The 14111-nt window shown below is 40.7% G+C and overlaps 1 protein-coding gene across 1 annotated transcript in view; it reads left to right on the forward strand.

Annotated features, from left to right (window-relative positions):
* LRRC2 (leucine rich repeat containing 2) overlaps window positions 1-14111 on the forward strand; it is a 35786-nt gene that overhangs the window by 19458 nt on the left and 2217 nt on the right. The window contains exons 6-7 of the mRNA XM_006868812.1: window positions 1622-1777; window positions 11111-11247. Coding sequence (XP_006868874.1) covers window positions 1622-1777; window positions 11111-11247 — 293 coding nt within the window. The remainder of the gene's footprint in view (window positions 1-1621; window positions 1778-11110; window positions 11248-14111) is intronic.

The raw sequence follows: 14111 nt of genomic DNA on the forward strand, positions 1-14111 counted from the left end.
ATATTCAAGGTCATATTTTGGCTCTGGTGGACTTGTTTTCATTTTCTTCAGCTTCAGTTTGAATTTGCATATGAGCAATTGATGGTCTGTTCCACAATCTGCCCCTGGCCTTGTTTTGGCTGATGATATAGAGCTTTTCCACTGTCTCTTTCCACAGATGTAGTCAATTTGATGTCTGTGTATTTCATCTGGTTAGGTCCATGTGGATAATCGTCCCTTATGCTGTCTAAAGAAGGTATTTGAAATATACAAATCATTGATTTTGCAGATTCTATCATGTGTTCTCCAGCATCATTTCTATTATCAAGACCATATTTTCCACCTACTGATCCTTCCTCTTTGCTCCCAACCTTTGCATCCCAATCACCAGTAATGATCTATATATCTTGATTGCATGTTTGGTCAATTTCAGATTGAAAAAGTTTGTAGAATTCTTCTATTTCATCCTCACTGGCTTTAGTGGTTGGTGCATAAATTTGAATTATAGTGGTACAAGTCTTCCCTGTAGGTGCATGGATATTATCCTATCACAGACAGATCATGACTGATCTGGATATGTTCTTTTTAACAGTGAATACAGTACCATTTCTTTAATTTGTCATTCCCGGCATAGTAAACCATGTGGTTGTCTGATTCAGAATGGCAATACCAATCCATTTCAGCTCACTAATGCCTAAGATATCAATGTTTATGCATTCCATTTCATTTTTGACAATTTCTAATTTTCCTAGATTCATATTTCATACATTCCATGTTCTGAGGTTTTTAATGGACATTTACAGCTTTTTTTCCCTTCATTTTGGGTTGTGTCCCATCAGCAAATGAAGGTCCCCAGGCTTTACTCCCACTGGCTTTACTCAATTTGCCTCATCATGGTCAACTCTGCTTTGAGGAGACAGCTCTTCCCCAGTCGCATTTTGGGAGCCTTCCAACCTGAGGAGTTCATTTTCCAGCACTGTATCTGACAGTGTTTCTCTGCTACTCATAAGGTTTTCAGTGACTTAATGTTCGGAAGTAGTTGGCCATTTCTTCTTCCTAGTCTGTCTTCGTCTGGAAACTCATCTGAAACCTGTCCACCATGGGTGACCCTGCTGGTATTCAAAATACCAGTGGCAGAGCTTCCAGAGTCACAGCAACTCACAAGCCACCACAGTACAACAAACTGACAGATGAGTGGTGAGGAAGTTCTACTGAAGCCAGTTAAATGTCTTAGCAACATATAGGTCTCCATTGATGGACAGACTGATGCTGGCTGCGTATGTGGTACATTGACCTAGATTTGATCCTGGGTCTTCAGTATGGACATTGAGAATTCTACCACTGAACCAATGCCCCTCATCATGGTCTACTTTGTGTGTAATGCGCAATTTACTTATCCTGCTGCTAAAGCTGTGTCCTTGTAAGCAACTGGTGATTGAGTCAGTAAGAACTGGAAAAAGATTGTGCTAGTTAGCATAATTATTTTTGTTGTTGTTGTTAAAAATGTTTCAATGAGTTTATTCTCATGAAGATTACATATATGAAATAAACTAAGTAGGCATTTCCTACTAGAATTTAATTATAATTTGAATTTGTTTTCCTTGCTGTGAAGCTAAGTTCTTGTGTTTCCTTTTCTTCCTAGGCTGGAGGAATTGCAAACTTTCCTCTTGTATAAGAACACGCTGACTTATCTTCCTTATGATTTGCTGAACCTGAAGAAGCTCTCCTTGTTAGTCGTCAGTGGGGACCATTTGGTGGAGTTCCCAACTGCCCTTTGTGATGCATCTACACCTCTCAAGTGAGTAGGGCAGAGGTGGCAGAAGTGACAGGTTCAGACATGAGGTAGGGTGTCTCAAGAGGGGGTGACTGTGTCAGGAACTGGGTTTGGTGACGCTGATTCCTGATTCACAACAATTCCGATGAGTTTTTCTTTGTGCAGAATTTTGACGTTTTTGGTAAATGGTATCTGAAGGTAGAGCACAGGGGCTTTCTGGACAAATATTACTTGCTGATTGAGGTACAGATGTCCCTGGGTTGTGCAAATGTGTAGTCCTGAGCTGCTAACCAAAAGATTGGGGGTTTGAACCCACCCAGAGGTATCTCAGAAGAAAGACTTGGTGATCTGATTCCAAAAGGTCACAGTCATGAAAACCTTACAGAAGACAGTTCTTCTGTGATACACAGAGGTTCACCGTGAGTCAGAATTGCCCTGATGACAAGTGGTCATCTGGTGAGTGTGCAGCAGGACATATTCCCAGGCTACCTCATCTGTCACATTCAGCACTCACATAACTAAGTCCTAAAGCCTGGCCTAGAGGGGTCAGGTGAATGACTCATTGGTGAACGACTCCATCGAGTTTGTTTCACTTTTACTGGGATTTTCTTAAAGGAACCTAGAAATCACCCAACACAGAAAAACTTCAAGCAAATGCGACATTCAGTCTGAGATGAGAAACGAAGTAGACTCCTATTTCTGAGTTAGAATCGAAAGCTCTTGCTCCATGCCACCTCCCCTAAAGCTGACTGAGTAGCACATCTTGCCAGAATTTGGGACATTGGGGTTCTCCCATCACTTCTATTCTGAGACCATCTGGCTCCTCCCCAGCAACTTGGAGCCTCCCCAGGAAGCTTCTCACAAAGTCGCTTTATTGTGAGCCATTTCCTCACTGTCCAGAGACCCGTGTGCCTTTGACACCAGTTGTTACTAGTCGCTTCACGGGAGCAAGGTGAGGCTTTCTGCTGCTGCAAAGATGTACAGCCTCCGAAACCCTATATAAAGTTACTGTGAATCGGAGCCAACTCCATGGTACACCATGAGCATCACCATATCTCCTGCAGTCACATGCAAACCGATGGCCATCAAGAGAATTCCAACTCATGGCAATCCCACGTGTTGCAGAGTAGACCTGCTCCATAGGGTTTTCAAGGAAGGCTATGACCTCCCTGAACAGATTGCCAGGACTTTCTTCTGAGGTACCCCCTCTCCCATCTCACCTCTGCCATTTAAGTGACTCTTCTGTTGTCTTTGACTGTCTTTAGGAATGTTGTCTGGATAAGAAGAGACATTAGTGAGAGGGGTGGTCAGACCCACTCCCAAGGTCCTCTCCACACCTGGGAATCCAGGAGCAGGACTGCCAGAGCGGGAGGGGAAGAAACTGTGGTCAGGATATAATTATTACTTAATGTGCAGGTTGTTAAAGTGATATATCAAATGATATAACTGTAGAACTCAGAAATCTAAGAGGATCAGATGAAAACTCTTTGAATTAATAAAATCTCAACTAAAAGATAAGACACCAGTTAGCACAAAAAATTTGATAGTGTCCTGATTTCTTAGAAAATTTATGGAACAAATGATGGTATTAATAGTAATGTGATAGTTTCAGTTTTGTGTCAGCTTGACTGGGCTGGGAGTATCGGCGGTTTGGCAGTTGAGACATAGCTATCTCTATGATGTGATTTGATGTGAAAAATCTAAGAGGGGATTTAGGATGTGATGTTGTTGTTAAGTTTCATCAAGTTGGTTCTGACTCATAGCGACCCTATATAGGGTTCCTGAGATGCAACTGGTGAGTTTGAACCGCCGACCTTTCAGTTAGTTAGCAGACCTGTACTTATCCTAGAGCATCACACCAGGACTAATTTCATCCCACCCAGATCCAATTTATGGGCAATTCTCAAGGGTGTGGTATTCAACACTTTTTATCTTACAAGAGATAAAGGAGAGAGACTTGAGCTGAGAAAGAGGAACCTACTGCCACCAAGATAGAAGAGCCAGGGATGGAGTGTGTCTTTGGACTTGGGGTCCCTGTGCTGTGAAGCCCCTAGAGCCAGGGGAAGGTTGATGCCAAAGTGTATGGAGATCTCCAAGGAAACCTGGGACTACAGAAGCTGAAAGGAGACAAGGGCCTTTCCCCAGAGCCAGCAAAGAGAAAGCCTTTCCCAAGAGCCAGCACGTCTAGCCTCCTAAACTGTGCGAGAACACGTTTCTGGTTGGTAAAGCCATCCACCTGTGAAACCTCTGTCATATCAGCATTAGACAACTAAGACAGGTAATAAGCAAAAATGTCTAGGGATGGCACCTAACAACAACAACAAGGGGAAAACTTTAGAGAAAAATAGTTCTTACATGAAGGGGAAAAAAATGTGTTCCCAAAAGTTATCAAGGAAGTGTTTAATATTTAGAAAGACATTTGCATCTTTACTGGATGAATGTATCATTACACTCAAATGAAATATCAGGTATAAGTTGTTGTTGTTGTTAAGTGTTGTTGAGTCGGTACCAACTCATAGCAACTGTATATCACTGCGGGAGCAGAAAGCCTCATCTTTCTTCTGTGGAGCGGTTGGTGGGCTCGAACTGCCACACTTGTAGTTTGCAGCCCAGTGCTTATCCTATGGAGCCAGACCTAGGGTTCTTAATGATCACCAAGGGTAGTGGGAAGCAAGGAGGAAGAATGCTGAAATAGTCAATGTTTTGTTACATGTATATATTTAGTACATTTAAAAATTATAAATATTTGAAAAGACATATATCTTTCCTAAATGGAAAAATTATAGGATGTGATAAAAATTATACTTCAGTATAAAATGATTCTGATCATAATAATTCCAATGGGGTTTCTTTTTAGAATTTGAAAAAATGGTTGGAAAGTACACTTGAAAGGGAGAGAAAGAACAGCAATAACAATTTTGGAAAACAAAATTAATGCGATAGAATTTGCTTTACAATCAATTACAGAGCTTTGAAAGGTGTGATCATCAAAATGAGCAGCCCAGGTAATCCTCATTCATGAATAGGAACTTTCACAAACCAGAGGGGAAGGAATGAATGCTTCTGTACAATATCGAGGAAGTTGACTTGTTAGAAAAAAATGTAAAAACCTAGTGTTCACTTTATGACATAAGCAGAAAGAAATTGAGATCATGCCACAAATTAAATATAAAAAGAATAAACCATGCTATGATAAACTTGGTGCTTCAGCCATTTGTTTAATTCCTATCCCCCTTGAACTTCATTAAAATAGAACGAAAAAAAAATATAGATATATAGATATATACCTATATGTATATATACGTAAACCACAGTGATGGAGAGAGCAGGGAGGGGAAGGCCATCATAGAATAGTGGTGACTCAGTGGTTGAAGCACTCAACTGCTAATCAAAAGGTCAGTGGTTTGAACTCAGCAGCCATTCCATAGGAGATAGCTGTGACAATGTGACATTTGCTTCTGTAAAGATTTTTATGGTTACAGCCATGGAAACCCGATGCGGCAGTTCTATGCTACCCTGTAGGGTCATTGTGAGTCAGAATTGACTCAGTGGCCAAAGATTTAGCTTTTGGAATATGGAAGACACAAATTGGACAGAGGAGCAGGGTCTGAGGAAAACAGGGTGAAATAACTGAAGCCTAGACAACGAGCCAAGGAGTGAGTCAGAGCCTCAAAGAACTGTAACGAAGCTTGTTGTTGTTGTTAAGTGCTGTTAGTTCCGACCCATAGCAACCCTGTATAAGATTTCCAAGGAGCAACTGGTGAGCTTGAACCACTGACCATGCAGTTCAAATGACTGTGCAGTCTGACACATTAGCCCACAGTGTCACACCAGGACTCCCTAAAGAAACTTGTTGTTGTTGTAAAGTGCCATTGAGTTGATTCTGACTCATAGCGACCCTGTAAGGGTTTCTGAGGAGCAGCTAGTGAGCTTGAACCACTAGCCTTGCAGTTCAAACAGCTTTGCAGTCTGACACATTAACCCACAGTGCCACACCAGGACTCCACCAGGAGCTTAGGGGTCAGAAATTTCAGGCACTGAGAGCTCTAGCCCACCTGCCACCCTCAGTCTCCTCCTTGATTATAGTAGGCAGAGCACTTGGCACCAGCCATCCAGAATAAAGTCTGGATGACCCCAGAGGGAAGATCCTATTGTTCTGTGTTTGGAGGTTCCCCAAATGACTGGCTGAGAGGTGACCCACAGTGAGGCTGGCCCCTTGGCAGGTGCTACCTGTACCCCCAGGATGCCCAGCCAACACTTTGCTGCCTCCTTCTCAAATATGAAGGCATCACAGAGTGCTACCAGGTAATTGAAGAACCTCGTCTGTGGGATATAATGATTCAAATAAACCAATATAAAATGCAAGGTCAGATAATTGGGTTGGGGGGGGAGAGGAAAAATGCATAAAACAATGTCTATCTAAGATAACTTTGAAAAGATATTGCATGCTTTAAGCAACACCAAAATTATTGAAAAGGAACCAATAGTGGATTGAATTGTGTCTCTCCCAAAATATGTATGTCAGCTTGGCTGTTATGTGTCTCAGTGGCTTGGCAGTTATATGACGATCGTCCGTGATGTGATCTGATGTGATCAACATCAGAAGATTAAGAGGATTAAGGGTGGGATCGTTGTTGTTGTTAAGTGCTATGGAGTTGGTTCTGACTCATAGAGATCCTGTACAGAGTTTCTAAGGAGCGGCTAGTGAGTTTGAACAGTTGACTTTGTGGTTAGTAGTCCAGTGCTTATTCTACAGCGACACACCAGAACTCCACCACCCTTAATCCCATCATGTCCCTGATCTAATATAAGGGCGACTCTAATGGGTGTGCCATCCAACATCTTTTATCTTACACGAGATAAAAGGAGAGAGAGGGGAGCAGAGAAATTGGGACTCACTACTGCCAGGACAAGGAGCTCTGGTAGCGTAGTGGTTACGAATCGGGCTGGGAACCTCAAGGTCAGCAGTTCGAAACTACCAGCTGTTCTGCAGGAGAAAGATGAGACTTTCTGCTCCTGTAAAGAGTTACAGCCTCGGAAACCCTGTACAGGGTCGCTATGAGTTGGAACCGACTCTACTGTACACAGCCACCACCACCACCAGGACAGGAAATGCAGGAGTGGAGTGCTTCCTTTGGATCTGGACTCCCTGCACTGTGATGCTCCTAGATCCAGAGAATGGTTGATGTCAAGACTCATGAAGATCTCCAAGGAATGCTGGGTCTTTATAAAGAGACAGGGACCATTCCCTAGAGTTGGCGCTCTGAATTTGGACTTCTAGCCTCCTAAAGTGTGAGAGAATAAAAGTCTGTTCAGACCATCCACTCTTACTTAGTATTTCAGTTATAGCTGTACTGTACTAGGTAACTAAGACAGAGCAAAAACAAAGCTCAAAGAAAACCAAAACAATGACAAATCTTCAGGGGACAGTTGAGAAGAAAATAGTGGAGAAAGTCTTAGAAGGAAGAATGAAAGGAGAGGGAAGGGAGGGAGAGAGGAAGAGGCCAGAGAAGAAATAAGAGACATAGGTCCTCAAACAAGGAAGTTCAAAGGATGCTTAACTGAAAGTGAAGACGTCAAGACATTCTGTGTGCTATTTTGGCAACTTCCTGTGTCTCTACAGTTATCTCAAAATACGGAGTTTAAAAATATATGTGTATGAGAAATACCAGAAAGAGATAGCAGTGAGAAAAGTGTTCAGCTACATACGATAAAATTATTTCCCAGAGTTAGAACAAAGCAGTCTCTAGTCTAGATCAAAAGGCTTATGGAATACCCTGAAAAATGGAAGAAAAAGGATTCACGCTTAAAAGAGTGCGTTCTTGAAGCAACTCCCAAAAACTTTGAGAAAGAAATTGCAGCTCACCTATGAGACCACACAGATGAGATTGTCTTAACGCCGTGAGAGAGATATTTTCCATGTAGAATTCTGTGCTGCCCAACTACCCAATCAATACCTTTTCCTGCTGAGTCAACTTGGACTACAGACAACAGCTCTAGAGAACACAGTAGAATTAACTCATAGGGCTTCCAAGGCTGTAGTCTTTATGGAAGTAGATTGTCACCTCTTTCTCTTACAGAGCAGCTGGTAGGCTTGAAATGCTGACCTTTTAATTAACAGCCAAGTAAGTGTTGAACCTCTGTGCCATTAAGACTTCTCTATCAATCAATAAGGAGGATAAAATAAATGCATTTTCAGACATATTGTTGTTAAGTGCCATCGAGTCGGCTCCAACCCACAGCGACCCTGTATAGGGTTTCTGAGGAGTTGCTGGTGAGCTTGAACCACCGACTTTGTAGTTCAAATGGCTTTGCAGTGTGACAAATGAACCCATAGTGCCACACCTGGGCTTACCTCCAACTCATTGCTTTCCAGAAGTTATTTGAGGACATGCTTCTCGCAAACAAGGATATAAATCAACAAAAAGGAAAACACCAGGTATAGAAAGCAATAGATCTGTCCCAGGGAAGCTATGCCCTGATGGCTGATTGCAGCAGTCCAGACATGAGGCCCCCCAGACTGAGGACAGATGGAAAAAGTCAGAGAATATGTTTGCAGAGAGAACTCAAAAACCAAAAGCTAAAAGGAAGCTAAATAGTGGAGTGGAGAAGGGCCAAGGGGAAAGGAAAATAGAAACCGCTGGAATAGAGGGGAAAATCTGTACAGATCAAGACAATGTAGTTGCAATACCTTTTGAAGAGAACAGTTTTTATACTGTCACAAAAAGTATTGTTGATTGACTTTCAATTTTAGATTCTAATTGCAAACTAAATAGAAGATTTAAATATGGCCACGGATCGGAGTGCTGATAGCATAGTGGTTACGAATTGGGCTGCTAACCTCAAGGTCAGCAGTTTGAAACTACCAGCCGTTCCACAGGAGAAAGATGAGGCGTTCTGCTCCCGTAAAGATTTACAGCCTCAGAAACCCTGTGCAGGGTCACTATGAGTTGGAACCGACTCCACGGCACATAACAACAACAGCAGATCAGAATGGAAATGGTATTGACTTTTAGTGCAAAAGTGGATGAAGATTGTGGTGTGTTGTGGAACACGTCAAAAACCAAATGGCTGTCGGGCTAGATGGGTGGATATATGATTAAGTAAGTATAATAAAATGATAATGTGAAATTTAGGTATTGGGTACCCGGGTGCTCACTGTAAACTCTTCTCCATTTGTCTGAATTTGGAAACATTTCAAAATAGAATATTGATAAAGTTTGAAGATTTTTATAATAAAATACTGAAGAAGTACAAGTATAGATAACACAAATTGGGATGTGGGAAGTTTGAAGAAAGGAAGAGAATACCTCCACGTGATCAAACAACACTAAAGTATATTTTATGTCATTAGGTAACAAAATATTGCTAGCAGGGTAAATACAAGTAGTGATGTGACCACTGTGAATGTAGAGAGACAGGGAAGCAGCAGAAGCCTACACCTCATCTACCACTGTAGAAGGCTAATAGATTCATCAAAATGATCAACCAATAGATGAGAAGTATAAGCTAAAGAGATTGCTTCTGGTTAGGGTTAGCCAGGGGTTAGGGTGAGAGACTGATGGCTGCTTTGAAAAATTACTATTGTACTATTCTAATTTAAAAAATATGGCAATTATTTGATAAATGCAAAGGATAATGAACTACAGATATATGTCTTATTTTTATATAGGGAAAGACTACAAGTATCAGTTTCATGAAAGAAATTACAAAGGACATGCTGAGTGAATTTGCCTTCATAAAAATTAATCATTAATTTTTCTATATTCAAACATTAAACAAACTTAAAGGAAAATGAACTGAGAAATAGACACTTATACTTAAACATGACAGATAAGAAGCTTCTACCTTCCCCATACACAGAACTCTTCTACAAACCTGTGAGAATAATGCTAACACCTCATTCAAGAAATTTCTTATTTTGAATTGAAATTCCTACCATCTCTCAAATGGAAACAGCTTTCAAAATTGGGACGATGAGAAATCAAGTGCCCTTTTGCCTCGCTCCTTAAGAGTCTTTGATTTTTCTGGCAACAGTCTGTCTTTTTAAATGCCATTTTAGTGAGGATTTTCTGGGTCCTTTTTAATTTATCTACATTCTTTGACATTTTGATATCATAATTATAATATCAAGCATAACTAGACATCATACAGTTCTAAGAATCTGACTGAGAGAAAGTATTATTGTCCTTTTCACAGCCTCTCGGTCTCTGTCCCTGGCTAAGTAGCTATCACATTCTCATATGTGCTTGTTAAATGCTGTCGAATCTATTCAGACTCATACTGACCCTTTAGAGGGTTTCTGAGGTCCAGCTGGTGGGTTTGAACTGCCAACCTTGTGGTTAGCAGTTTAGTGCTATAGTGCTACACCAGGACTTCTCCTTCCCCCCATCAAGTTTCTAACTTCTGATTTTCACTGTGTGCAGAGGGACAAAATTTCCTTTAAGGACAAGCTAGACTTGGTCTTCCTTGCTCTGGGTGTTAGTATCATGTCTCCTGAATGGTAGAAAAAAGATAAAGTACAAGTGAAATCCTGTGCTCTCCATGAACTGTGGAAAGTGTATATCCAATCTTTTATACTATAGCTGTACCCCAACACCCTGCTTTGGTTCTTCATTCATAATATAATAAGTGAAAAATGAAAAAAACAAATGACTCCTTAATCCTACCGGATTAATCTAAAGTAGAATTCCACTGCTGAGGCTAATATTGGCTGTGAATTTCAAGGATAAGTGCGAACTTGGGATTTAGCACCACAAGATTGATTCTTGTGTGAAAAAATTACTTTAAAATTTCTCTTTTTGTTGTCAAGAATATACACAGCAGAACACACATCAATTCAATATTTTTTTTCATATACAATCAGTGATGATTATATTCTTTGAATTGTGTAACTAGTCTCATCCTTCTTTTCTGAATTGTTTCTCCCCCACGAACACAAACTCACTGCCCCTCAAGTTTCCTAGCTAATCTTTTTAAGTTGCTGTGGTGAATTTGCTCCCATATAGATAGATCATAAAAGAGCTCAGCCTAAGGCAGACATTCTTTCCTAACAGTTAAGCTAAAGTATTGTTTGGTTTGGAGAAGACTTCTGGAGATATTTTTAGTTTAAAGATTATCTCAAGACAATTGTTTCAGGGGTTCATCCAGTCGCCATGACTCAAGAAAATCTGCATACCATGAGAATTTGAAATTCTGTTCTGCATTTTCCCCCTTTGATCCAGATTCCTTTATAGAATCTTCTGGTGTTTTGGCAAAGGAGGCAATTCATGGGGGCAGTTAGCCTCCTTATGTGAGGAATTATGAGGTTCAAAATGCATAGTAAAATTGTGGCCTTTTCCATATTTTTTTGGGTAGATTTGTGAGTCTCATGGACAATCCCATTGAGAACAACCAGTGCCATGATGGTGATGAGGTGATGGAAAGTGAGCAGGATCGCCAGCATTTTGATAAAGAATTTATGAGAGCCTATATTGAAGATCTTAAGGAAAGAGGTGGGTTACTCTGATTTCCAATGAATTTATAGAACTTTACTTACTTATTAATAGAAATCAAATTAATAAAAAGTTAATTGGATAGGGCACAAGCAATTTAGCTTTATAAATTATTCTTCCATTTACTAAAAAAAAAAAAATTACATTTTCCTAGTACATGTGAATGCTTGCCATGTCATCATCTGTTTGACAGAGAGCCTGGGAAACACATTGAAACTGTGAGGGTGGCACTGCCAACTGTCCATTAGCTTTTAACTAAAATAATATTTGCAAATTAGTTTTCTAAGTTAATGAGGAAATACAATTCAATTTAAAAAATCCATTTAAACTCGACCTTTGAAAAAGTTATCTCTTAAATAAACCAATGTATCCTTGTATAAAGAGTCCTGGTGTGGCACTGTGGCTTAATGTGCTGGACTGCAAGGTTGGTTTGAACCACAAGGTTGGAGGTTCAAGCTCATCAATTGCTCCTTGGAAGCTCTATACAGAGTCGCTATGAGTCGGAACTGACTCCACAGCACTTAATAACAATAGTCCTTATATAAAAAAAAACCCACAGAAGAGAAAATAAGATAACAGGTCAGTAAGCAGACAGACCCAGGTGTTTTTGGTGTTGTATTGTTGTTAAGTGTGTTCAGTTGGATAATGATGCTGTATAGGGTTTCCAAGGAGCTCCTGGTGAGTTTGAGCCAACAGCCTTGTGGTTAGCAGCCCACTGCTTATCCTACGGTACTGTACCAGGGCCCAGGTGTTGTCCCTAGGGTGGTGATAATATGGAAGAGTACAGCAAGTCACAGTACCTCAGGAAAGGATAGGAAATGTTCTCTGAGCCAGGGATTGAGTGATCCTAATGTTCTGGTGTAGCGCTGTAGGATAAGCACTGGCCCACAAGGTTGGTTTGAACTGCAAACTCACCACCCACTCCTCGGAAACCCTATACAGGGTTGCTATGAGTTGGAACCAACTTGAGGGCACTTAACAATGGTGTTCTGGACGGTATAGAGTCTCCTTTTCCTCCGGTGACAAGCACATACTCAGAAAATTGATATGACTTAATTTTTAAAAATGTTTTATTGTGAATTATGTGATAGTTTACATGGGAGAACATTAGCTTTACATTTATCCTAGCATATATCGTTTCATTGCCATGGTTACAATCCCCTCCATGCATCATCAACCATCAACCAACCAAAGGGTATACCCCACAAGTCTGCCCCCGGTCGTCAGCACGCAGCCCTTCTCACTCTCTGGGTCTAAAGTCCCCATCCTCTCCATCTCTCCACATCATCATCTCTGCCTCCATCTCTGGCGTCACTGCTTCTCTGGGTAGGGTCCCGCTCTCTGCTCTTCTCCCATGATGGTCCCAGGGACTTCCATTCCTAGACTGCAAAGTCAATCACTCTCCTCCTTTGCCACAAAACGTCTACTTTTACATTTCCAACTCTCAAAGTCAGTCCTGTTAACAATTAATTTACTATTGTATCAGAAGAGACCTATCCACATCTCCTTTCGAACTGCTGGCCCCGACTATTCAGAACGGATACTACTCAGTGGAGATTCTACCTTCCTCCATGCCCTCTGGATCTAGGCTCTCTCTTGAAAGCTTGTAAGCCTTCTTGCCTTTGTAGCACCCCCATTTTGGGTAGCCAATGTCTAAGTTGCCCATCCCTGTCTACTCCGTGTATGGAGGGGATGGGAATGATCCTCACTATAAAGATTTGTTCCCTCTTTTGAGCTACTGCATCCATAGGTGTAAGTCAAGTTCATCAAATTGTATCAGATTACTCTTTTTTTCCTTCTTCTAGTTGAGGTCACTTCATTTTTGAGTTCTTTTTCTGTAAATAAGTTCAGACCTGGCCGAAGGAAAGACACTATGTCTGTAGATTTAGGGAGGAAGTAGTATAGGTATGCCTTTGTCTCTGAAGATAAGCATCTGGGGGCAGGTTCCCTCAGTCACCCTCAGAAAACATCATGTGCAGGAACATCCTTGTCCCTTGCCAGGGGTCTGAAGATGATTAGTCACATTCAGATATTTAAAGATCTCAGTAATATGAATAAAAAATTCCATTTATTTGGAAAATTTGAAAAAAAAAATCAAGTTGAGAACATTTCTAAACAATCACTAATTTATTTCGTGATCACATCTTAAATGTTTAAATATTATGAACTCAATTAGAAATCTAAGTTAAAAGTGAATCTTAAATACAGAAATATTTACTTGCCAAAATGTATCTTTGGACTATATAATTTTCCTCTGTCTCATATATTTACTCATAATTATATTTAAATGCCATTATGAAAGAATGCAAGACTTAGAGAATTAGAGAAAATTAGGTCTTAAGTTTTTAATCTATGTGTAAGCAATACAGTAATTTGCTTTAAAGAGTTTATTTTAGTGATGATAGATTTGGAACTCATTTACTTATTTCTGTATAATCTGGAGTCCCGGTGTGGCACTATGGGCTAATGGACTGGACTGCAAAGTTGGTTTGAACTGCAAGGTCAGTGGTTTGAGCTCACCAGCTGTTCCTTGAATACCCTATACAGGTTCAGAACCGAGTCGATGGCACTTAATAACAACATAATAAATCTATCCCTCATGTACCCATATTTGTTGTTGTTGTTAAGTGCCGTCGAGTTGGGTTCTGACCCATAGCAACTCTGTATAGGGTTTCCAAGGACCAGCTGGTGACCTTGAACTGCAGGCCTCTGGGTTCAAAGTGAATTTTGTAATCCAGCACATTAACCAGCAGCGCCACACCAGGACTCCCTACCCATATTGTTGCTGTTGTTGTTATGTGCCATGGAGTCGGTTCTGACTCATAGTGACCCTGCACAGGGTTTCCAAGGCTGTAAATCTTTAC

Source organism: Chrysochloris asiatica, unplaced genomic scaffold, assembly GCF_000296735.1.
Source record: "Chrysochloris asiatica unplaced genomic scaffold, ChrAsi1.0 scaffold00124, whole genome shotgun sequence".
Lineage (NCBI taxonomy): Eukaryota > Metazoa > Chordata > Mammalia > Afrosoricida > Chrysochloridae > Chrysochloris > Chrysochloris asiatica.